The sequence below is a fragment of the Genypterus blacodes genome, unplaced genomic scaffold (assembly GCF_046128005.1).
Source record: "Genypterus blacodes isolate CSIRO-AG114 ecotype Tasmania unplaced genomic scaffold, CSIRO-AGI_Gbla_v1 ptg000438l_1, whole genome shotgun sequence".
NCBI classification, from domain to species: domain Eukaryota; kingdom Metazoa; phylum Chordata; class Actinopteri; order Ophidiiformes; family Ophidiidae; genus Genypterus; species Genypterus blacodes.
In genome coordinates, this window is record NW_027467208.1 from 1,884,496 (window position 1) to 1,911,535 (window position 27,040).

General features: G+C 44.2%; 1 protein-coding gene across 1 annotated transcript in view; it reads right to left on the minus strand.

Annotated features, from left to right (window-relative positions):
• The window catches only part of LOC142989894 (CUB and sushi domain-containing protein 3-like), a 246,315-nt gene that overhangs the window by 159,049 nt on the left and 60,226 nt on the right, over positions 1–27,040 (minus strand). Inside the window, exon 3 of the mRNA XM_076139634.1 lies at positions 3,638–3,750. Coding sequence (XP_075995749.1) covers positions 3,638–3,750 — 113 coding nt within the window. The remainder of the gene's footprint in view (positions 1–3,637; positions 3,751–27,040) is intronic.

Consider the following 27,040-nt stretch of genomic DNA (forward strand, 5'->3'; position numbering starts at 1 on the left):
TATGAGTAAGTAACACTCTCCATGATATTTTTGTAAGTTATGGGCAAACGCACAGACGGAGACGAGTCCATAACTGCCGCTGACATCTGGTCAGCCAGAGCTCCCCGAGCATTTAACCTGCTGCCACCAACTTCTGTTTGTTTGCACAAAATATAAACTTCACAGCCGCTGAAACAGGGGAGAAGAAAACAGAAAAACATGATGCGAGGGAATCTTAGAGAACGAAAGATCACGGCTGCGGTATCTTCTCTGGCTCAGACCGACACGACTTCCCCCAGCTCCACCTCAGTCACAAGCTACATCAGGACATAAACAAAAGCAGTTTTATTGGTGTTGCTGAACTTTATGGGATTTAAATCTCTTCTGCATGTATTTGTTACATGAAAAGAAGGATTTGGTGGCTGTTTGCATCTTTCACTACATCGTGTGTGTGTTTTCCCTTTTCCCCTCCCCTATTCAGTGCTTTAATATTCCTCATTCATGCCTCCTCTGCAGGTACGTACATGCAAATGGGGCTAAATGTGGTTTATTGCTAATATAGAGAGAAGAAAAACAAGCAAAAGGAGATGAAGGAGGATTGGGGACGACAGGGTGGGGATTAGATAAGTGAGGGGGAATCTCTCCTGACTTGTTAGCCACAGTGGCAGGTTGAGGGATGAAGGGCACGTTCTGCTGCTGTGTGTTCTAAAGGAACATCGCATGTGGGAGAAGTGTAGCTCTGTGCGCCTGTGCACTTAGCATGAGTGTGTGTGTGTGTTTGAGGCTGACACATTGTGATGTTTCAGTTGTTACTGTGTGCTCAAACACTTGTTTTGATTTTCCCAGATTTCATTAAATTCAACATGATGTCTGTTTCTGCGTCTGTTTGTCTGTTTCATGATGTCAACACGCCCTCACGTGCCTCCATGCAGACTGCAGCATTCTCCAGCAGCACACAGTTTGCTTCATTTCGACTTGTTGAGTTGGCAATAGAAAAGCGACATGCAACAGCGTACCAATATTTCAAATAAAGAAGGAGAGGAACAAAGAACAAGCAGAAGGTGGGGAAGGCAGGAGAAAGAACAAGAGAGAGGGGGAGGAAGAAACAAAAAGAGTAATTCTCCAACACCATCATGCAAAGAACACTCTCTTTTTTCTGTGTGTGTTTGTGTGTGTCTAAGCGCCGCGATCATCTGCGATTCCCTCTCATCAGCACAATATCAAACTGCCTCTGACAACGTGCTTAATAATACATCACTCTCTCTCTCTCTCGCTCTCTCCCTTTCCCCACACATGCACATGTGCGAACCCTCCGTATCGCTATGTGGCTCCTTTATGAATTAGACATCACCCGACAGTCTTCAGAGGAAGAGGAGGAAACGTTGTGGGACCGCACAAATCACATCAAAGTGTGTCCCGGCGAACAAGAAGGATGGAGCTGCACCGCTGCACGGCTGACCTGCCAGTCGCCTCAGAGCTTCAGAGCTGCGTCTGCACGGATTTCAACTTATCTTATTTCATTTCCCCAATTGTTTCTTCTTTATAATGAGGAGATGATGAAGGAAACTAAACACGTACACGACTCCTTCATGTATAGTTAGAGCTGTGAACTTGTACTGCTGTAGGAATCTGACGCAGGTTGCCAGATGCTTTGATCACTTAACTGTCAAGCCAAAGTTAAACGCCATGTGTTTGAGTTGCTGTAATGAAATACTGCGTCTAATCTGTAACATGACTTCAATAATAGATTACACAGCGGGATTACAGGAGACGGGGTGTGTTTAAATTGTCCAATTCCAGGATAGATGATTGTTTTCCTGGAGTTTCTCTCCCTGTTGTGCAGACGTATGACCTGACTGTGCTGTAAACACTGGGAGAGTCTAAATATGGAACAGCACAGAGATCATCAGCATAATGTTGCATTTTTGCAAATGCCAAGCGTCTGCGTCTCTGTCTCATTGCCTCTCTGCCTCCCACGGTCTCCCACACACTCACACACTTGCACACACACACACACACTCGCAATGTAAGCCAAACAACCGAATCTATCAACAGCAGGGGTTCTTCAGATAAGTCCCCTGGATGCTCTCACTAAGAGTAAACTCTTTCCATCACAGACACACACACACACACACCCACAGACACACACAGATATACACAAGCATCCGGAATGAGCGTGGGAAAAGGAGCAGGAAAATATTTATGCCACTAAATGAATCTGGGACAACTACTTGGACATGCTCACATATAGAACACACACACACACACACATACATACACACACACAGAAGGCAAGGCATTCTGCAGTCGATAATATTGTTACTATTCAGAGCAAACAATGCTCATGGACACACACACGCACACACACACACACACACACACACACACAGATACACACACACACACACACACACACACACACACACACACACACACACACACACACACACACACACGTATATAAAGCACCTCAAAGCCTCATAGAAACATCCAAAGAAATGCTGGCGACGGAGAATTGACAACAACATTGCATCACTGATGCAAAACGTTGTGGAAATATAGACAAGGTTGCCATTTGTTTGCGTTCTCCGAACATGTTTGGAGTCAACAACTATAGATTTTATCAGGATTTGCCTAAAAAGCACTATCTACCGTAGCCTTGTAAGAAATGATCAAGTATTCTGCTGTTTCCGGTTCGTTACAGGATACTGAGTCAACAAACAAGAATATGAACTTGCTTCTCTCCCTGCTTTCTTCTTCCTCACTTTCAACATGAGAAGGTGATGTTTTGTCACTTGTCACCTTGCAAGCTGTTGGGAAAATCCTTTAAACTCTTCTTCAGCTCTCATGGCAACCAAACCAAGCAAGTGTCGTCTTCTTTGTTTTGTTTTCAATGTCATGTGCGTGCCTCAAGTACAATGTTTGAGCTGTTATGTTTTATGCTCCAGAACAAACGGCCTCAATGACGACTTCTAACATTCCCTAATCTAAATCTAATCAGAATCTTTCCAGCACACAGGACATGGCGCTGATACATAGAAGGTTCTAATTTTAACAATCACTGTAGGGCACGTCGCTTTGTGAGCTCTGGAAATGGAAGCGTGGCGCTCACGTCTACAGCAGTTAACACACACACACACCTCGCTATGAATTCATTTTAACTAAGCAGGAAACTGAGGCGTTTGAATGTTGGCGTTGTTAGAATCTACTGCACAAACATCAAACACAGCACGTCCTTTACTATGCGGTTAGTGTGTGTACCTTTCTTGATTCGGGACATTTGACTCCTTTCACAGTCTAAACAGCCTGAGTACTGGAATAATAAAGAGAAAGAACAAACCTGTCTACCTGCCAGCAAAGCTACATACTCGTCTTTAAAGTTTCCACATGTGTCAGTTCTGCTCTATGTAGGGTTGGATGCTAATAAATGTGACCAGAGGAAAGTAATGTTAGAGAAAAGGCATAAACACATGCACCTATGCTGGTTTGTCCTGATATTCTTATTTGGTTCTAAATCACACACCTCACTCTGCATTGGGGGTTGATCTGACACTTGGTAATTAGGACGAGCAGGTGTGATTCACACTGCTGTTGAGCTGTCTGAACAATAGAGGTCAGCACTGAGGCAGATCACGCACACACACACAGTCGTTCTTACCTTCATAGTTGAGTTTGAAGCCATGTGCAGATACAGCAAAGTCACTGGTCAACCTCAGAGAGAAGACGGGTCCTGTACTGGTGACTGGAGGAGGAACCTGGAAGCCTGTTAACCTGGAGAAGAGCAAAGATATATTGGTGAACAAATGTCAGACACTCCTCTACTGTTAACACAGCAAATCCTGGGTTCAAACCCACTGTACTCTGGTCCTGGTCCCTGCAAATCCCTACATTGGGCGGGTTTATAGACCTTCATGCCTCCTCTAAGTCACATAGAGTTGCTAGCAGGTTGCATATCGAAGGACCAAAACGTTGTGCTTCTGTCTAGCTTTTCCTTCAGATGTTCACCTACTCGCGAAAAGCTTCTCTGTGACACCATAACACACATTGTAATGAACTCCATCCTCACAGATCTGGCCTCCTTGTAGGCATTGAAAGAACTAGCGCAGCACCTCTGCGAGCCCTCAACGGCTGAGTGCAAACACTGCCACCTGTGTTTGTAGGAAAGCGTAATCAGGTCAGGTGTTCTGCTACCTTTTAAACAGCGACATCACAACTGTCACGCAATCAAGGACGTGCATGAAGAACGAAGGGCGAAGCAGCTGCTGGGATCCTCTGGCCCGTCTGCTCGGCTGAGGTGTGACAGCGCCTCAGAAGTGTGTCGGAGTCTATTTGGTCATTGAGAGCAGAATAAATGTTTAAATCGTTTCCCTAAGGATTGTTCTGTTTGTTGGCTCAATTTTGTGGTGCCGGATGAGCCATTTAATAGGCAGTTCCCAGTAGAGTCTTTCCGCACTCATTTCACCAAATAGACCCGTGATAAAGCGACATAAAACTGGGCTCCGGTTCAACTTCAACCGCTCGCTGCACAAAGAACTTCCGAGCATTCATCCTGCTGGAATTACCAACAGATTAGGTGAGCAAACGTCTACTTTACAGCTCGGTTGTATAACGTCAAGACTAGACAATAGACGGAAACGATGAGGTGACAATAAACTGGAAAAGGTCGATGCTACCTCACACATACAGTTTAAGCTGCGTCATTAGAGGGGATCTCGTTGGGAGCTCCATTTTGAAACCTTTTCCAACCAAGAACATATAATTGAGAATTGAGGTTGTGATTCTGTTTTGATTGGTCAAGCACAACCGAACTAAAAGGAAGAGAACTAATCATGATGACGTCACCCAGGTCTCGCTGCATTTAGCTTACTGGATGCTTTCGCTACATTCCTAAGTTAAGTTTTTCCGGTATTGACAGAAACACTTTGCGGTATTCAGCCATGCTTGTATCTCCAGTTTGCACAGGTTCCTTGAGGTAAAGGAAGAAGAAGAAGAAGAAGAAGAAGAAGAAGAAGAAGAAGAAGAAGAAGAAGGAGGAATGTTGGGCTAGTTTCTCTGCCCGGTATGGAGAAGAGCCAAACCTTTTTTTTCCCCTTGTCCTGCAGCTACCATTCTTCCCTTCATTGTACCTCCCCTCCTTCCTTCCTTTCCCTCCCTGCCTCTTTCATCTCCCCCTCATCCTCCTCCTCCTCTTCCCTGAGTCCACTTGTACCATGTTCGCCCCTGGCACTCCTTCACCCAACTTTTTCTCTCTCTTCCCTCTCCAATCTTCCTCGTCTCCTCCTTCCCCCTCCCTATACACCTCCTCTCCCCCTCCTCTCTGTTCTTCTTCTCTCCCCCTGGCATTTGTCCAGCTAAATCTCTTTTTCTGGTCTCTAGCCGTTAGGTTTGTCCTGTCTCGCCTCTCTCCTGCCGTCTCATACACTTTATGTCTCACCGCCGTTCGATCATCTCCACTTTCTTTTTCTACTTCGACTTTCATCGCTCTTCTTCTGCCCCAACCCACCATGCAGACTGCACCCTCATCCTCCTCATCTTCACCCTCTGGCATCTGTCTGTCTCACCTTTCTCTCTTTATAGGGGCACTCAGGCAGTTTGTGATACTTTACGACATGCGATGACGCACATCAAGGTATCGCTCAGCGTGACAGCGTTTGAGCCTCAGCACCTTTTTCCATAGATTATTCCTCATCAAGCCACTGACGTTCATCTGTCATAACTCTTCCCTCTCCCACGCTCACTCTGCCTCGTCTGTCATCATACAAAGTACATCATAAAGACATCGAATCGAAGTTTCAGACGACTGACACACCCGGAGACGTTAAGTGTTCTTCTTGCAATTTCATGCCTGAAACCGAATGTCTGTGATGAAGATGTGGATTACATGAAGATATATTTAGTTTGGGCAACGAGCGTCTTCCTCCCTTTTATCCTCGTCCTCATCTCTCTTCACAATCTGTCCACTCATTCGTCTTTGTCATTTATTAATAAAACTTTCCCGCAACAACCCCAGTTCTTTCAAGAGCCTCAAACCTCCATTATCCCTCCATTCCAATCCCTCCTTTGTCTTCTCCTTTACCTGTACCCTTTCTTTTAGCCTTCGTTATGTTCCTGCCTCACTGCCTCCCATCATATCAGGTCTCCCTCCTCCTCTCTTCTTCCTTTCACTCACTCTGCGTTCTTCTTTTCCTGCTGGAATCATCCGTTGCCCTCTCCTGACCTCTCTGCTCATCCGTCCGTTTCTCCGCCGCCCCCCTTGTTTGTCTCCCGCTTGGCCTTACCAAATGATTTCTCTCATCATTTGACCTACACACCTTTATCTTCATTCTTCCAAACTGCCACTCACCCCTTCGCCCATTTATTAGTAGTTCTTCTGTGGGTATTCCGTCTCACTGCATTGCCTTCCTCTTCTGTCTTTCGTACCTGCGCTCACATTTCTAACACCAACACCTCACCTGGCTCAATATCGATGTAAGCAAAGGTGATAGTCATCGCCTCAAAGCCCTAAAAGCATTTCTTATACTATCTCCTCATAATACCTAATCTATATTTAATCAATATTTCTCTTTATCCACTCTGCCTTGCTATTATTTTTGTAATTCCCTCTTCCCTACTCTTCTAATCTCTCATTCCATTTTCCATTTAACTCTTCTCACTGCTTTCCTTTCCTGGTGTTATTCCACAAACCTCCTCTTCTTATCTTTGTGAGTAGACAGACCGCTGTGCATTTTCTGAAAGCCTTCCTCATCGCTGCTAATTCTTTTGGCCTGGGGAGATTGTAGACTGCCATGTGTCTCTCTGTATACACGTATCCATACACATGTAGTTGCTCCATCACACAAATTGCCTCCCAATAATTAATTTAAGCCTTTGTAACTTTTCTCCATAGCACAATACAGTATGTGTCCTTATAAATTAACTTCAAACTGCAAATGCCGGTGACGGACGAGAGTGGATCGAGTGCTGCCAGAGACAGAACAGCGAGTTCCTTTTCATATTAACTAAGTTGCGCTGTTTTTTCAAGCCGAACATTTCTAATTTGGTTGAAGTAAACTGAACAATGCAGAGCACAGTGTTGATTTGCACCTCAGGGTGGCGATGTCAAGCAGGTGCAACGCCAAAGGAGAAGCAGAAACAATAGACGAACCAGCTGCAGGACGGTGGAGTTCATGTGGTGATGAAAGAGATGGTGGTGATGTAAATCTGGTGCAAGTGCACAATCTGGTATGCGGCCTGGCTTGAAATTGCTCCTGCATCTCTACCGGTGAAGGCACCGCACAAAGAGCACAGAGCTTTACTTTGACAAAAGCCTTTTATTTTCCTACAGATTTAAACAAAAGTCTAAATCCATGTTTTAATACTGCACTGGGAATTTTACCATCAATCATGACAGAGAGCATTTTTACCATAAAAAAAAAAGATTAGTTTTCGGTTACCGACCCTTCAGGCTTGGTCGCCTCACAAATTTAATTTTACTGTAGCTGCAGCACAAACACATGAATATCGTTGGCTTCTAAAATGAATTTTTCACATCATTACACAAGGAAAACATTGTGATTTGAGTGCCCAAATATAAGTTGAACTTGAAATAAAGTGACATTTTTTGCCCTTGGCATCATATTTGTGTTGCCGTACATTAATATTTAGAATGATGTGCGTTTGTGCTTTGGGGCAAACTCAAGACCATAAAAGATTTCAGAAGAAGTCGACACACACTCGCCACCCGTCTGCTAAAGATGGTTTGTTGCTTTCAGAGATCAGATGAGAAATGAGAAACGCTGCCTCATTTGGTCCCAACTACACTTTCTAATAATACATTCCTCCACATTACTATGCCATTGATTCACCATCCTACAAACTCTCCACACATTGTGTTGAGTCACTGAGGAAGCTCCAGGCAACAACTTCCACATCATTTAGTCACAATCTCACGTCTACACGATTGAAGAGAGACTGGGATTTCCCTAAAACATGTATACAATATATTTATATTATAGTTATACTTTACAACATGTCCTTGTTCATGAATATGTATAGGAGGATGTGTGTTTGATGATCTATATTTCAACACATTCTCACTGAAAAATGAGGAAACTAGAAGCTCTTTTTGATGCAGTGTGTGGATTCATTGTTCTGTATGAAGGTTTCAGATAAAAACAGAATCTGGATATAAGAATATTGAATTTGGTTTTGTAAATAAACCAACCAGCCCCAACACCACATCCATTTACCAGTGTTAAGATTTATCTCTTAACTTTATGGGTTTGGGATTTATGAGACAAAACCAACATTATTATGGAACCAGAAGAGAGGAAGACAGGAGAGGTGGGCCTTTGACACTCAAAGTGAGTTTCTATGGGTGTATGTGTGTGTGTGGGTGTGTGGGTGTGGGTGTGTGATGTATAGAAAGAAATCACATTAGCAAGTGAACGAAGAACTAGCCAATATCAGCAGAGTGCTTTCTTTGCACACGCGCAAACACACACACACGCGCAAACATGAAGGACAGACACACACACACCATTCTCTTTATATTCTCCAAAAAAGCAACCATGCAGTCTAGCTAATGCGATTGTCAGACATACACACACACACACACACACACACACACACACACATCTGATAGGCTCTTTATTGCCAATGGGGGAAAGAGATTTTTCATTATTATTCCAACCATGAAAGAGAGATGAGTGCGGAGATAAACAAAGGAGGAGAAACAGGTTGAGACAAAGGGCAGAGCACAGAATGAACTCACTGTTAAGACAAATCATTTCTCACATCAGATCTTATCAGAACAACAGACGTCCTTCTGTCTGTTATCAGTCACAACAGCAACTTTATGGTTGTTTATTTTCCTCTACACGCGTCACTTTAAGCGTAACGACACTTCCTAACCACCAAAGGAGCTCCACAGAGACCAGTGGGTGTGTTGTTACGCAAGAGATGAAGGTGTGTATGAGAGTGGGTATATGTATGTGCATTTGACTTTGTGTGTGTGTGTTTCATTGGGGAGGTGCTGACCCATAGTCTGACCTCACACAACTAAATGCTCTGATTCCCCCTCATCCGTCTCCTTCTCTTCATCCTTGCCTCCCTTTTTTCTCTTCTACCCCAAACTCAAACGATTTCCCGGCCATTTACTTTCTTTCTACGTTTCTGTTTTCCGTTTTTCCTTCTCCTGTGAGGCAGGTGGCCTCCTGCATGTTCACCCATGAAGCCCCCAGGCTGGCTTCAGGTCTGCACCCCGTCATTACCTCACACATCACACTTTCTCTGCCTTTCCTTCCCGCTCTGAGCAGAATAAACCTATGCTGTCTCCGTTATTACCGCTGCATTCTGAAATGATACCGTTGCTTTGATTAGGAGTCATTTGTGATTGTGCGTTCACAAAGCCAATTTGGAACCATGGAAACATTAAATGCACAACCAGTAAAAGTGGAATTAGCTGGGGAGGAAATAGCATGTAATGAGTGTGAAGTGCGTTTGTTTGTGGGTGTTAATACGACCCGCTGCAGTCGTGTGTGTCTTTTATGTTTATTGCGCAATAGTGTTATTTTTGAATTTGACCAATTTAATGAACACCACCACTGGGAAGCTAATAAAGTAGTTGGCAGATCATAAACATGCCATCTTATCGCCTCCCTCTGTGAACACAAAGGGAAATGTTGAGAGAGAGACGGACAGAGCAGAGCAGCATTCACACAGGTTCACTCTAATGTACAAACTTCATGAACCTTGCAATGATATAATAGCACTGGGTTATCATAAGACACATTTTTACTGCTTTTGAAATAAAATACTTGTCATAATACTGCAAGAAATGAGATTTGCCATAAAACTGAAATGTTCATTTAATTTTAATTTACTCAATAGTCCCATACGCTTCTTTACAATCATCTACTTGCATATCGAACACATTTGCTTTGTGATTAATCAGGTTTTATATAAAGACAGACTCTCAATTACACATAATTAATACCATCAACTCTCATTTCTACTGTTGTGATGTGTTTCTCCAGCTGAACCTCCATCTAAGAACTCTCATTTCTACTATTAGTGTTCCCTCTTACACAATAACACATGACTGAAGACGTAGCAGGTGATTTGTCATCTTTTTATGAGATTTGTGTCGGTGTAATTTGATCTTTCTATTCTGCCGAGCTGAAAGATTTTGCTTTTCTTCTCAGAAAATTGTTTTGGAGGTGTTGTTTGATTCTTTTGTGCTACTTTCAGCCATTCAACACTATAGACTGTGCCTGTATGCAGACGATACAATGCTGCACCCGAGGGACTTTCATCCATTTGTTGTCTTTTACACAAAAAGGAAAGCACTGAATCCTTACTGTGTATAAATGTTTCCACTTTCTTTGCAATAACAATTCGCCTCATATGTATTTACCATATTTACAATGCATTACTAATCATGTGGTCTATACTGACAAACATGTAACGACTAGAAATCTGATAATATATCCTCTGTCTTCTTAGAAAAGCAACTGATTCTAAACTGAAGAAGCCTTATTTGATCCCCAGTTGCTTCATGGAACTCCATCATCTCCAACTTTGTTAACGCAAGATTTTGAACGATATATTTACTTGATTTCATCACTTTCTCATATTTCAGTGCCGTTTCATCATGTGGTGTCATCACGTCGTTAATATTCATTGGATGATCAGACAAACTGACCGCCAGCATGCACACACATGCATGCACACACACACACACACACACACAGAAACTCATGTGTCAGTTCATTTAAATAAGACTTTTCCAGGTCAGTGGAGGATTTGGGTCTATGTGAGTTTCAAAGAACCTTTACTGCTAAATGGGTTCCATCTCAAGACATTTCCCTGTTTGAAGATCAACAGCACAGGCATGGACCTCTGGACGCAGGAGGATTGTTCTAATGGAAGCTGAGCAAAGGTGTGTTGTGTTTGTTGGCCCCTGGGTGAAGAGAGGAAGGAGCAGGCAAAGGATCTAAATAGATTCAAATAGAATGAAAAGAATCTACAGCTGCCATATCTCCTCTCCATCTTTCCTTATTCTCTCCTCTCCTCCTTTAGATGTCGACTAGATTTATTTCCTCCACTCCAAAGTTCATGGTCTGTAGTGATTGATTAACAACACTAGACTGACACACACACACACACACACACACACACACACACACACACTCACACACACAGTCATTTTTCAGGTCACACTACATGTGGTCAATAGTCACCGGTGTGTGACGTAAATCAGTCATTGGCTACCCACCCTGAACCCTGTGTGTGTGTGTTTCATTGTGCCCATGTAGGTGTGTGTCTGTGTACGAGCGCTAAGGGGGGAGGTCCTTGACCATGGTGGCATGCTATCCATTAAATTAGTCACACACACGTAAATTCAGAGCCACGGACAACAAGATACACACACACTCACACAAATAAACACGCAGCGCAAACACACATACCTCCACAGGCCTCCAGCCAGGTCACCCTTACACCCCACACACACACACTGCCTCCATTCATCACAGAGAGAGCCAAAGACAGAAAGAGAAGTTAACTTCGCAAAATCCCTTAGAACGAACGATAAGGTGGAAAAAATGCTTTCTGGATCTTAAAAAGATGGAGGAAGAGGAAACCTGTGTGTGTGTGTGTGTGTGTGTGTGTGTGTGTGTGTGTGTGTGTGTGTGTGTGTGTGTGTGTGTGTGTGTGTAATTGACTCTTTATTTACTGGAGCTGCTGTAAGGTCACAATGACACAAAAGGAACAAAACCATGTTTTATCTATTGAGATTAAAGCAAAACTGAATTATCCCACCAAAATACTAACTCCGTGACCTCTGCATACAGTTTCACAAAAACACAACGTGTCTGCTCTCAGTCTCAGAACCCACACACACAAACACACGCACACACTCAGTGCAGCCAGACTAAAAGGCTGGATGGGAGAAAACCAATTTCCTCCCAGCAGATACCATCCACTGGTGCTAGCATGGCTTTGTCTATGGAGTCTCTGTGCATGCTTGCCAATGTGTGTGTGTGTGTGTGTGTGTGTGTGTGTGTGTGTGTGTGTGTGTGTGTGTGTGTGTGTGTGTGTGTGTGTGTGTGTCTGTGTGAATTACTGCATTCCTTCCTGTTTACCTGCACACCTACTCCCTCTGTTGTCCCATGTGTTGGTGTGTGCGTGAGTCTACCTGCTCCTGTGTGTCTAATGGATAGTGTGACTGCTTCTGTGTGTGTGTGTGTGTGTGTGTGTGTGTGTGTGTGTGTGTGTGTGTGTGTGTGTGTGTGTGTGTGTGTGTGTGTGTCTGTCTTTGTCACACTTATTGGCATCCAGCAGTGCACACATTCATTCCTTCCAGTCCTCCCCCACATTGCAGCGATGCCCAGCGCCGATAAGCCCGTTTGTGGCACGGAGCGGAGGGAGCAGATTCTGGTGCCGGAGCTTTGGAGGTGACGGGGGCCAACTTTGGTCTTTGTGCCCACCCCAGGAGAGACACGCTGACTGGGGTTGAATGGTGGATTAACCTCCCTGTCAGACCCAGAGGTTCCAAAACAAACACGCTGGGACTAGGACAGACACACACACGCTCACATTAAAGGCCAAATCCATAATTAGGGAGGGGATTACGCCGTCTTCTTGTGTTCTTCTCCCTCAGATTTTGTGGGATTACAAACATGTTTTGTTACCGAGAGATGGGCTTTGTTTGTATTGTTTCTCTCTTGTCCGTTTAGGCTGGAAACCCTGATTGTTTCAGTCAAAAATACCTCCTTTCTTCCTCCCTCTAGACATGGATCCTTCCTTTCCTTCTCCTCCTTTAAAGACTTAAATATCTATACATGAAGATGAAGGGGTTAAAATAACTTCATATGTAACTTTACAAACTACAGAATGTGAATAACAATCACTTCAAAGATGCTCCAGGCTTCAGTACATTTATTATAATGCACTTCTATAAAGCTGTGAATGTGTTTTGCAGTATGACTCAACTTTTTCTTCCAATTGCTGCAAAAGAGAGGATCGCTTTCAATATTAATGATAAATGTGCTCTACCACCTCCTCCTCCCTAAACCTGTGTGTGTTTGTGTGTGTGTGCGTGTGTGTGTGTGTGTGTGTGTGTGTGTGTGTGTGTGTGTGTGTGTGTGTGTGTGTGTGTCTCTCTCTCTCTCTCTCTCTCAGGCAGATAGATAGATAGTGAATGCTGCCCCCCTGAGCCAAACCTTGTTTAGGCTGCTGGCTCCCCCATCATTTACTATTTAACCTGACACACACACACACACATGCAGGCCAGAGAACGTCGTCGCCAAACAAACACATAAGGGCATTAATGCACAAAGACAGACAAACAGCGGAAGGGGAAGTGACATGCACACCTAATGCATGTGCACACTCCTGTGTCGTGCAGATAGCTAGAGACAGATTGTGTGTGTCTGCTGGCATTTAAAGGGGAGGTGTCAGGGCTGACAGCACCTTAAAGGGACAGTCATTAGAGAGATATATGGACGGGGGGGAAGACGAGTGGGGGACAGAGGACGAGATAGGACGGGAGAAAGAAGAAGAAATATGATTGGAGGGGTCTCACACACACATGCGCACAGACACACACACACACACAGATTGGGAACAATAGCAGCCCTGTGTTCATCTATCAGCAGAGGAATGAGATGCAGAAGTTAACCCATTAAATAACTTTGTGCCGGTATCGGCAGCTCAAACAGTGTGATGTCATGTTGAACACGTCCTGAGATAGAAGAAGAAACTCATCAGGCCCGTGCAGAGTCTGTCTGTCTGGCTAACTGCCTGGCACCGAAGTAAACATTATACTAAGTATGCCTGTTCGCTTTGAATCCTCTGCTTTGGGTCCAAGTCCTGTTTAACCCCTCACAGCACCGCAGAGTATTATTGTGCTGAATCATAAACAAATGAAGACCTGTGCCAACCTCACAGAGAGGAAGATAATTATAATATAAAGATCATATTCAGTTTGTTGGTAAAGTTAGAATGTCAGCTTTGTTGTTTTGTTGGCATGAACAACCTTTATATTCCTTTGTGTGTGTTTGTAGACCTTTAACCTCGCCTGCAGCGTTTGACTAGCTTGTGACTTCTGAGAGGCGATGAATAAACCGTGCAACGCACAAAGCTGCACAGTTCACACGGAGCCGAGCAATGCACAAACACACAAACACACACTCACCACCTACACAACCAAAGCAAACAACACAGTGGCTGAAGCCTCTCGGACATGTTTCTCTTCATGTAAAATGCAATTTACGACACAATTCATAAAACAAAACCACAGCTGCGTTTCCTTCAACCTAGAGGCTTCAAAGCAACAAACGAAGAGGAACAAGAGCGGAGAAGAAGCCGGAGATGATAAAGCAACAAGTTTGAGAGTAAAACAAACGAGTATCGCCGCATTATTCATGTTTTCATGTTTACGTTGTTGTTTGATGATAAAATAATGAAGAATACAAAGGGATATGAAATTGCTGTGACGCTTGAGCTCTTTGTCTGTAAACACAGCTGTTAAATTGTCAAACACGTCTTATTTAAATGGGATTATTTGTCTTTATTGTTACATCAACGCCAACAAAGAGGCAGGAAGTTCACTATTATAACAGCAGATGATTCAATAAATTAGATACTTATACAGTACGTGTGTGTGTGTGGGTGTGTATATGCATGTGTGTGTATCTTTATGTACTCAGGCACTCTTACAGCCCTTTACATTTGTTATGCCGTATTTTATACATTGAGCGTTTGTTAGTTTTCAAATCTAAATGGACTTTGTTTTAGTCTCACTCTGTTAATCTGCAGCCTGATTTGTATTGTGGTGATTATAGTACATTGAGGGGCTTAATGGCTGTGAGATGAGGCCGGTTTCTGTGTGTAATCCATCTATTACACGCCGCCGTATACGCCACGTTACATTATAAAGTAAATAAATGAGCAGTAAAGAACGAGCTCAACAGAATCCTCTGGAGACGCTGGATACAAAAGGACCTGTCGAAAAAGTGGCTGGAGTTCTTCCGTTCCTGTGCGCACTGAGCCATTGATAGCAGCGGCGCCCCAACAGTCAGACGCTGTAATTTGCTCCTGTGTGAAAATAAACGCTGTTGTTTTTCATTCAAAATTACTACATTAAAGAAAAACTACAGAATGGATGTTGGGTCAGAGAAAAGCCTTTTTAAGCACGTGCACGTCTTGAGCCTGCACTGTGTGTGTGTGTGTGTGTGTGTGTGTGTGTGTGTGTGTGTGTGTGTGTGTGTGTGTGTGTGTGTGTGTGTGTGTGTGTGTGTGTGTGTGTGTGTGTGTGTCTCTGATAGTGTGGCTTACTTATTAGCCTCAGGGCTCAGGCCATATTCTGTCATCTGGTTTTAATGTTTAATAACACAAAGCTTGTATACAGTGCTGCATACTAATGGCCTGGGTAGCCACACGCTGGCCTGCACACCTACGCACACACACAACCAGGAAAGGCCTATTTGTGAGCTTGTGGAAGCTAAAGAGATGGGAATAACAATGGTCATTAAAGAGAAGAATGGCATTTTACCCACACACACTAACTATAATTCCCATGGTCCAGTGAGGATACACAGGCTATAATGGTCAACTGACAGACAGTGATTAATTGATACATCAACCCCGAGTGTGTTCATGCATGTGTGTGTGTGTTAAGGTCACTACATGGTCTTTTAATTGAATCCTTGTATTTCTGTCTTGAAGGATAATGGAGCGAGCAACAGAGCAGAGAGAGAGACATTGTTCCAACTCTCTCTGGCTCTCTGGGTCTTTGTGTCCCCCTGTGTGTCTCTCTCTCTCCCCACTTTTCTCTCTGTCTCCCTATGGGGCAGAGACTCAATGTGTTACTCACTTCCCAACATATAATCATTAGACATAGACTACACCCTGTGTGTGTCTGGGTGTGTGTGTGTGTGCGCCCCCAGCAATGTGCAATTAACAAAGTGGGTAAATAAAAGGGAGATAAAGGATAAAGGGATATTTTGCTCATCAGGAAGTACAGCAACTTTAATCAAAGGAGTGCAGCTATTTGAATATTACACTTGTCACATCAGATTGGGAGCCACCGTCTTATTCTTTTGTCTCCATGGACCAATAAAGGCAAATAATCTCATGTCTGGTTATGCAAAGTGAGATGTCATAGACTACAGGCTTCCAGAGGAGTGATTGGACCCATACAGTGTTCAAATCGAGGCTACGAGAAGAATGGAAAGGCATGAATAATATCCTGAGCCCGATGAGGCATTGACATATTCACTGTGTGTGTCTGTGTGGTGTGTAGAGCACTCTTTAAATGCCAGTGACCAAAGAGACGTTTGTCCCTCACTCCACATACAAAACGCATAGTGACCTTACATCTATCATCGTCTGAATGGCATCCATGGGATACACACACACACACATTTCCAAGGACGACACTGGTTTTTCCTGGTATATTCCCCAGGATGTGAGCAGATGTCTGTTATTGTGACCATAATGTTACAAAACACCAAAGGCTTATAGGTTTAATATACTGTAAACTTTAATAGAAAAAGAAGGTGTTTTGTTTACAGAACTGCTGAAGTTGAAAGCAGTTGAGAACAAACTGGAAAGCCTGAAATTGTGTGTGATCATCTAAGATGAGGGAACGATGGAGCTTCTCTGACAAAAACAGACATGTAACTGTATTAAACTGTATGTAACATAATGTAGTGCAAGCTAACCAGCCTGACCTTGTGTGTGCGTGTGTGCGTGTGTGTATGTGTGTGTGTGTGTGTGTGTGTGTGTGTGTGTGTGTGTGTGTGTGTGTGTGTGTGTGTGTGTGTGTGTGTGCGCGTGTGTCAATTTGTCTCTAATGGGGACAATGGGGAACATCAACTGGTCCACACAAGGTTAAGCGTTTATTTTATGGGTATAAACGGATTAAGACTAAGGTTTTATGGTTTAAGGTTTAGGTTAAGGTTAGGTTAAGGTCCTGGGATACACATGTGTGGGTTTGGTTATGGTTTAGGTTCAATAAAGTGCTGATTATTGGTGAAGTAGAAATGTGTTTTTGTGCTGGTTTTACTCCACAGTCATTGAATCTGTCTAACTCTTCAGTTGTGCGTCTTCCCTGCTGATACGGATGTGAAGCCGACCTTGAACGTTTCCTTATTACAGAAGCAGCCATTTGTTTCAATGTTCCTACAATACCGAATCAGAGCAAACATCACAGTCAGAATTGAAACCCCATGATATTAGATAATACGACTCATCTGTCAGAAAACTCCACTCTGAATGAATCAAATCAAGTGGAACAGTCAGTTTGTCATGGAACGTTTTACAACTCGCCTGGATTCATCTATCCAGAACAACACAGGATCACACCAAAGTGTTAAGCTATTCATTGATTGTCAAGGTCGTCTATGTGTGTGTGTGTGTGTGTGTGTGTGTGTGTGTGTGTGTGTGTGTGTGTGTGTGTGTGTGTGTGTGTGTGTGTGTGTAGGCTACAAAATGTAATAATAAAAGATTTGGCAAATAAATCAAAATCATAATCGTTCACGGTATGAGAAGATCTGAGTCTGAGCTCATGATGTCATTACTGAGTTCATGTGCTATCTTCTGAAGGATGAAAGACATTACAGCTCATGTACGTCTGGGTTAGAATATGTGATATTCTCCATTTGAGGTCTATTTATTCTTTGATCCTTTGGCTTGTAATTCTCCATTTCTACGTTTACTAATGATCCAAAGCGCTGAGAGTCAGGCGTGAAAAACAAGAAAGAGCACCATTAGCCTCCGAGTAAACAAAGAGAGGATTAAACGGTGAGACAGAAGTCAGGAGAAGTTGAGGAGTGTGTCTGGCCTCAAGCAGGAACGCAGCACTTTGATCAGCAGTTCAGTTTCCAACTCCTGCAACGTGGCACAATCTGTTTGCTAACAAACTAATACAAACTAGCTCTGCAGCACCTTCAGCACCTTAGGGTGAAGGAGCCCAAGCCAACTAATCAAGATTTCTGAAGCTCTCAGCAGACCAGAGATCATAAACAGCCACTGAGGGTGTCCAACTGGTTATGAGCTCATGTTGGTCCATCTCATAGTTCAACCAATGAAGATGAATTTGTGTAGAATTTTTTAAGCAGTAAGTTTCCAATGTTTGTGTGTGTGTGTGTGTGTGTGTGTGTGTGTGTGTGTGTGTGTGTGTGTGTGTGTGTGTGTGTGTGTGTGTGAGTGCTTGGAGACTTATGTGTGTCTTAAAGTTAAATATTCTATTCATAATCTAGTTGGCTTCATTTAAAGACATATCTAATATTACTAAAGAGAGGTGGAACTACTTTAGCTTTCTGGTTGTTGGCCTCTTGAATAATCTTCCCTTTGACTCCAGTCACTCTGCTCCTCGCCGTTACCCAGCAGGCAGAAGAACACTAACCAGCTTTTGATAGAAAATTATGGGTACAATCCGGGCTTGTATAATTCATTCAATTGACAAGAATGTTCAAGGGTTCTTCTGGGGTCTGAATCAGAGCCAGGATATCAAGTCTCGGGGGCTCTTGGCTGCCTGCTGTTACGGGTTTTCAACCACCAACTGTGTAAGGTCTGTCACTCTGTGCTCCCTCACAGCAAGGAGCTCCTTGGCTCTAATTCAGCCCGGGCCTTTTGTGTGAAGGGGTTTGCATGATGACCTCATGTCTGCTTAGGTTTCCACCCATAATCAAAGCATGTAGAGGTTAGGTACTGAGACAGACGTACAAACAAACGTACAAAGACGGGAAGGTATGGAGGAGGACCGAACGCACGTCTCAGGAGTCACGTGTCACATAAAAGGGAATCGTTTCTCTGTTTGTCTCGCGTCGACGTATTGTAGCAACTTTCTGGTGTGTGGGTTCCTTCATGTATTGAGAGAATCACGTCTCTCCCAGCCCACGCAGTTCACAGCTAGACTCCAGTGGGATGGCGAGCGGCTGCTGGAGAAGCTGAAACTATAAAATAAGTTTCCCAAGAAGGAGGAAAGGGTGCTTATGTTATCACCAGAGTCCATACATTTGAAATAAGTAGGCGTTTTAAAGTGTTGAGGGTCGTGAGAATCTACAGGATGATCATCACTGCACCAATCTGCATGAGGAAAAGAGGAAGACTCACTCTTTAACCTTCCCCTCCTCTCTCTCCTCCTCTGTCTCCCTCGCCCGCTCCTATGCTCCCCTGTAGTCAGCATGGCCTCCCTTCGTCTTATTGTGGCCCTTTGAATTATTTCCTCTTCATCTCTGCCTTTGTCTCGCCCCCCCTTTAATCTGTAGGTATTGCCGGTCACAGGCTCCATTCCTCCTTCCAGGGAGATCGGCTGATCATAGCAATCCCTCCCTGAGGAGCCGGCTGCCTGACACCTGGGTGACAATGCTGGAGGAACTGTGTGTGAGTGTGTGTGTGTGTGTGTGTACATGGATGTGTGTCAAGGGGCTAATGGGCAGCTTCAAGGGATTACCACTTCAGCTACTGGGATTACTGGAACTTCGCTGACTCACACAGACTCACAGAGAACTGTCAATATCATCAGACGGGAGTCAACCAGGCGTTATCGACCGACTCGCTACACTGACCAGCTTGGTGGTGTCCAAAACAAACAGGGTTAAGAAGCTCCAGTCAGGATCAGGACCAAGTGGATTTCACCAGGACTGAACACAGTTTAACACACTTCTATTGGTGTGTTATGGCCTGCTGCACGGCCCATCTCGCCATCTAAATTCTCTCGCCATCTAAATTCACACTTAAATCCCTCTACTAGTATCACCTTAAGCAAACCTTTGATGTTGAAAGAGTTTCCAAAGAATTACCAAAGTGATGGTGCGAGAACCAGCCACACGTTTGAATGTTGCCAAGAAATCTCTGCGTACATTAAAGCGGCGAGTGTCACTTTTATGGAATGCTTCGCCTCTCGCCACACACCTATACACATGCAGAGGAGCCAGCGTCTGCTTACCTGGCACGCTCACATTTGCAATGACAAGTTTAAGGTGTTACAACAAAGTGCCAACTGCCATAAGAGGGGTTTGCGTATTACATAAAGTATAAATATGAATATGTATGACTGAGGTAGTGCAGGTGCTCGTCTTTGTCCTTCCAAGCAGGCAACTACACTGCCAGCAACAGGTAAAGGTAAACAGCTATAGGAAATACAGGTCTGGCACTTAAACCTTCAAAATAAAAGCCTTAACATGAAGGTTTGTGGTACCTCTGTTGAGAACACACACATATTAAAAATGGCACAGATTAGGTGAATCAAGTTACTGCACATTAGGGTGATGTCGTCCTCTTTAATTGAAGGTATCAACCACGTTTCTCTGACTTTAATACCTGAAGCTTTAAATGTTACAAGACGAAGCTTGAGTAAAAAAAACGTTCATATCATCAACTTGGCTCTCAACTGCTCAGTGAGGACCGGATTAATTTCCCTGGTTACTGCTAGAAATATGAGAAAGTGTAATAAACTCTCTGTACGCTTGAAAATACACCTTTAAAGGATTGTCACATTAATTTAACTCACCGGTGCCTTTTGCCTTCATCACCAGCAGATAAGTAGTTAAGTCATTTAAGAGGAATGGGTTGCACTGATGTCTCCTCTCTCTCTCTGGTTAGGTGGAGAGAAACACTCACAATCACAGTGGGGGGTGGAATCAATTATCACCAAACCCCAGGTGTAATACACACACGCGCACAGACACAATCTTAAAGCACTATTGTGGCCGCAATAAGACACACACAAAGAAGAAGAGGAGGAATCTCAGCCAGACTCAAGAGGGAGAGATCTCACTGGGGATTGTGACTCCTGAATACAGTACGGCGGCGTCAGGAGTTATTGTAATGATTACAATTATAATCTGTGCCAAGCTGCGCTGAAAAGAACAGAGCTCGTTATCTGCGCTGAATTAATGACATTTACAGGAATAATTCAGAGAGACACAGATGCCTCCTCCCCCCTCCCCCTCTCTCCTTCTCTATCCCGCCCCCTCCTCTTCCTGGGACGGAATTAATATCACGTGAAAAGAGACAGACAGAGAGACGAAAGGGTGAATTGGCACTCGTTCAGAAGGCAGAGAGGCTGAGACAGACTGCGGGAAAAGAGATATGACGCGGCGGAATATAGAAGAGCGATAACAGGCGGAGTAGGTTCAAGTTCAGGGGTACGGAGACAAAGAGGGAGAGAGAAGGGGAAAACAAAGGCAGGGAAATGAATAAATGGATGTCGTTTAGAGAAAAGAAGAGTAATGATGGAGCGGCTTAAATCCATCAGGGGATACATGGAACAATACATGGAACATCTCTCTCTCTGGCTCCGTGTCTTTATAACCTCTGCCACGGAAAGAGTCGGCCCAAAAGAAACGGCTAAATAAGAAATGGTATTTAGCAAAGTGTTTAAAGAGAGAGAGAGGAATAAAGCTTTCAAGTTAAAGGAGGAAACAGTCTCTCTTTGTAGTCTGCAACGCTTTAACACCGTCTCTGAGGAGCCATGTGCCCTTCCACAGCTCCGCCTTCACATTAAAGACAAACGCGCCGCTTTCTTAAATGGCTGAGAAACGGCTTTGTTGTTGGAGCGTCCGTAGGAAGAGGCACAAATACGCCGCCGCCCACTGTTTCCCTGCAAAACGTATCAATTATGCGCAAATCTAACCCTCACCCCGTCTTCTAGCAGCGACAGTTTACTTTAAATTGGACACCTGATGGACACCCGCTGGGCTGGAACCTCGTTAAGAGCCACACCAGATGGAAAGTTGGGCCGAACTTTTCGAAAAGTTGGCGCCAGTTAAGAGACTTTTTTACTGAAGTTGTCGTTAGCATAGCTCGGCATCGGTTCGTCTTCACAGAGTCGTTTCTTCTCCGTTCATTATGTTTTTGAACTTCGGAGACGTCAAAGTCGGCAAAGAAGTGAGAGAAGAGGAAGTGAGTTTGCTGACAAAAAGTCGTTTTGATTTTGACAGAGAGTTGCTGCTCAGGCACAAAGGTACACAGGGGGGAAAGCATTGAGGAGACATTTGTGGGAAGAAAGAGTTATTTTCTCTCCTCATCCTGCCTTTTTAACCTGAGCAAAGCAAATCCACACACACACACACACACGCCCCTACAGGGCAGAACTGATGCAGGAAAAGATGAAATACAACTACCTCAGGGATAAACACACCTCAGTTCATGCTCTCTCACACACACACACACACACACACACACACACACACACACACACACACACACACACACACACACACACACACACACACACACACACACACACACACACACACACACACACACACACACACACACACACACACACACACACACACCCTGTACTGTACATCTACATATTCACCTTTCACTTTCAACCAGAACGTACAGGAATTCTGCTCTGGAATACCGTCACCTCATCAAAACCTGGATTTGCTTACCGTCACACAAATCGCACGGCACCTGTTTCCCGCGGCAACCGTGTTTACGCTTATGTGTTCGATGCATCTTTTTGTACAGGCAAACATATACCGGCATGGCTCTCTGTACGTGTTAGACGGTATACACGCGCATATGTGTGTGTGTGTGTGTGTGTGTGTGTGTGTGTGTGTGTGTTTGAGTTGGCCAGGTGTAATCGCGGAGAACTGCAGATCTAAACTGTGTCAGGCCAGGAGCAGGAAAAAGGGACAAACGGGCCGGGCTGAGGCGACCAAAAGAGGAGGAAGAGAGCATTCATCAGGTGCCAGCTGGTCCGACAGTAGCAGCATCCTTTGGCAGCGTCCACCGGCTTTTTGGTCCGATACCAACAACCATTTTATGTCATTAGAAGGAGCCAATAGTTCCATGTTTTACATTTTGCAACCTCCGACAAGCCACGACTTCCTGCCTCGTGTTGTACTCATGTCGTTTCCGAAATTGAATGCTGGTATGCAAATCTACACTAAATTATTCATCTGTGCCGCTCCTTCGTTCCTCACCTGAGCACGTCTAGTTTGTTCTCCCCCTCCATCTCCATCTCCCACTTTGGGGACTTCATCTACGGCGTTCTCCTTTCCCGAGGCTGCAGATCCGACGCCTCACCTGTTCCTCCGGTTTATCTGTTGCTCGTCTGTTTGATGAGTTTTGTTTTGTCTGAACCTTGTGCCCTTCGGGAGGCGCTACAAGGTGCCAAATGTTTACAGGAAACCATCTGTACCCAGCGCAATCTCTCCAATTAACTTACTCTAGATTGCTTAATTGTTTATTTATCTGCGTTCAAAAGCCAGATCATTGCTACAGACATTGTGGTTATAACACTGAAGATCCTTCCCCCCTCAGAAAATGCTTCCTGATTAGTTCAAACATTCTCTTTAGTGTTCCGAGGCAGCTAATGGGAGCGGGGATGGAGCTGTTACAAGATGACAGATGACACCAAGCGATGGTTTCCATATCAGCGTTTGTTCCAGCATGTTGTGTGGAGATAGGGGGGCAACGCTGTGTGTTTGAGGAGCTGTGATCACAGACCTCCGGGGATTAGACAAGCAAGTGATGCTAATTAGAACGAGCCCCACCTAGTTATTGCCAACTGCTTTGGTAATCGCCACATTAACATTGTTCCTCTGTCGGCAGCCAAGTTGTGCCGGGTGCATAAATATTAGGAAGAAAAGCCGCTCCCCAAGTTTTCCCCAGCGCTGGTCCAAATGATTTCTGGTTCTTGTCGTGGAGCGGAGAGGGAGACAGATTGACAGACAGCTCAGACTTCCTTTTAAATGGCTGTTTGCTCTGTGTTGTATGATTCATTTAGAGAGCTTTACAGTGTGAGACAGTAGCAGACCATAAAGCTCCGTCTCACGCTGTAAAAACGTTCCCGCCTCCGCCGCCTTAGAGGAAAGAATCACTGCTTCACGTAGTCGGATTTTTTTGTGTGACGCAATAAAAAGACGCCGCCGCTAAAACAGCCGATTGCGACTATTCACATAAAGACAAAGCGCATCGATTCTGCTTGTGCCACTGCACTAACAGCGTTGCCACCGGAGACTGGAGCCTCGTCCATCCCGCCTTCACCTCTCCAACCGCTCTGCTTCCTCCCCTGCATCCTCAGACACTCACTCGCTGACCAGTTCAAAGATGGATGCTCCGGCTTTATCTCCCCCAACAGTCCCTGGACTCCCAGCTTACCCTCAGATCACAGCACACTGAGCTGCTTGTACTTCATTCTCCAGAAAGTAAACCCCCAGGACCGCAGTCCCCCCAAAAAGCCTCTCCTACATTTCGCCGCCATCGCAAACTGCAACACAGAATTGATCTTTCCTTTTGTTCGTCTCTAGTAGGACAACATGAAATCGTTTCCTAACAAATGATCCATTTTCTTACTGTTATCTGATATGTTTCTACAATGCTTGTACAACCACATTCTTCCCTTCTTAATGGGCATACAATGTGATAATCATACATGTTTGGCAATGTTCTCTATAGCCTATGTCCTTGGGTTGTTGGAAGGCATTCTATAAAAACTCAAACACCACAGAATCTTCATTTGAAAAGCATTTTTTGTGTATTTCAGGTCTGAAAATAGAGCAAAACGACACAAAAGTGTGAATAATGTGTTGTATGTCATTGAACACAACTTGAGGTAGACCTAACCTATTCCAGTCTGTGATGGAATCGAGAGGATTGACCCGTTAGAGCTCAGGAGTGCTGCACATGCATAATGAGCTTCTCCATTCAGGCGTGTTTGCTCTCAGTCATCGTCCACTTTCAGCCTTTCAGACGAAGAAGAGAATCCAGAGAGTGGAATAATACAGGCCAGGTGCGTGCAGACAGGAGCAAAGCGTTCTTGTTGTAAGATAATACACAGGTTAGCGCTCAGATTATTGGTTCCTACGCATTTTCCATTATTCACAGTATTCCCTCAGCACATCACCGAGGCATTCACAGCAATTTCATTCACAGAAGGGAGAATGTCATGAAGGGAAGAATAAAGGTGGCGAAGGAAAGGCGGCGCTCAGTCAATTATTAGAATTTGATATTGGGAAAGAGCCTGGGGGCCGATAATCACATCCATCCGCTTAAATGGAACAGAAAGGAATCTACAGCTACGTGATAGACATCAGATGCGTCGCCGTGATCTAACCACACACACACACACACACACACACACAGGTTATTATAGATTCACAATGGTCCTCCAGACTCCGACGCTTCCATAACAACTCCGCCGACTTGATTTTGTTTTTTCGGCAGGCGAACAGGTTTCTTGCTCGACAAATGAGGTCCCACAGGTTATGCATATTTAACTAAGGACAGACTCCCGGCTCAGGAGGGGAGGGGAGGTGTGATCCATCAAAGAGTTTCACTGTGTTTCAGTAAATGATTCACTCCAAACATTTAACTGGCTTTGCTGAGAGTACCGCAATTCTTATTTGGGCTTTTTCTGACCCAAATTCTGTTTTCACTTAGTAAAACAAAACACATTCAGGTCGACAAAGTGATGAAATGTCTTCTAAAATTGCCTCAGATAGAAGAAGATGCAGACCTACACATCAGCGAGGCCGCGCCCTCAAACCGATTACACAGAAATAAAAGTTTTACATTCTATTTCTTGGACTTCCTCTTCCGCTAACCCTCCCTCCATGTTAAAATCTGTCTGCAGTTCTCTTGGCACAGATACATTATTAATCCTTAGGCAGCTGTTCCATTCTCTGAAGTCTGCTTGTTGTCCCCTCACGTCTTCTGGCTCAACAATTAATGTGCGAGCACCTCACCAGCTCCTGCTACTAAACATCTGCGCCCTACAGAAGGTCAGTCGCTCCCGATGGCAGCCCGTGACACGCAGGGACGCCGGCTGCAACACATTGACAGGATGTCACAAGACGATGCTGCGACGTGCTCAAGTTGAGGAATGAAGCGATCAATGTACTCTTGTATGTCCGACATCAGATCAGTATGGATATGAGAGAGTCGCCCGACAGGATTCCTCTACATGCTTAGGAAAAGAGGGGCGGAGAACACATCGCTCACTGGTTGATGTCTTAGTATGATTCATATCTCAGGGCCGACTGTGTGTGTAAACACTAATATATACTGAGCTTATGGTGAATGAATCAGTTTGTTTTCAAGAATGTTGACATTCTAAAGTCTTCTACATTACTATATTAAATGCTTCAACCTCCAACATCCACAGATAATAGGCAAAGTGAAATAATGTCAAATTAATTAACTGTCTCCATTTCTGAAGGCGGCATCGTCTCGGGATGAATCAAGCACAGTTAACAATGTGGAAGTATAATCAATAGGACCGCACACCCACCGACCCGGCTCATGGTTTTAAAAGTCCAAATGTGCAAACTGTGTGGAAACTAAATAGGATAGAGAGGTTTGGATGATCCAGGGTTCTGATCAGTTGTTGCCGTCTACACAGGAGTGTTGTGGTGCTCATCCTCCCTCACTGACACACACACACACACACACACACAATCTCTCTCTACCTCCATCTTGTTCTGTTTCTTGCTCTTACCTGTGTTGTCAGTCAGATATTATAGTAATTACTTGATCAACAAAGATCAGAACCATAAGGATTGTTTGTGTAATTTGATTAAGAAGTAGGTTTCCTTCAATAGTTATAGTTATATATGCCTCAACATTTAATTAAAATCTCTCCCTGTGTGAGCTGGAGTGTAAAGTTTGAGCACAGTTACAGATTTATTCTCTTATATTTCCTTCAGGTGTTCCCATGTGTGCAGCAGAGGCTCAAACAAGCTGCGCCCTGTTTTCGGGAATTAGCAATTCCGAGTGCAACCTTACAGGCTGCAATAAAAGCAGGCCATAGTTTGTTTAGAGCAAAGCGTGTTTAATAGCTTCTGAACAACACAGATGCTGCTATAAAAGCCTCATGTGACCCAGTTTACCACTGACCACCGAGAAAGACTACAATAAAATGAAGCCACTTTTATTCACTGAAGACTCTCTGATGAACCTCTGAGGCTTCAGTCACCAGTTAACTCACGTGTTGCTTCCTCATAAATCATAACAATACTCTTCTGTTCTGTATGACACAAGTCTGTTTGGTGTGTGTGTGTGTGTGTGTGTGTGTGTGTGTGTGTGGTGCTGAGGTCACACACAGAGG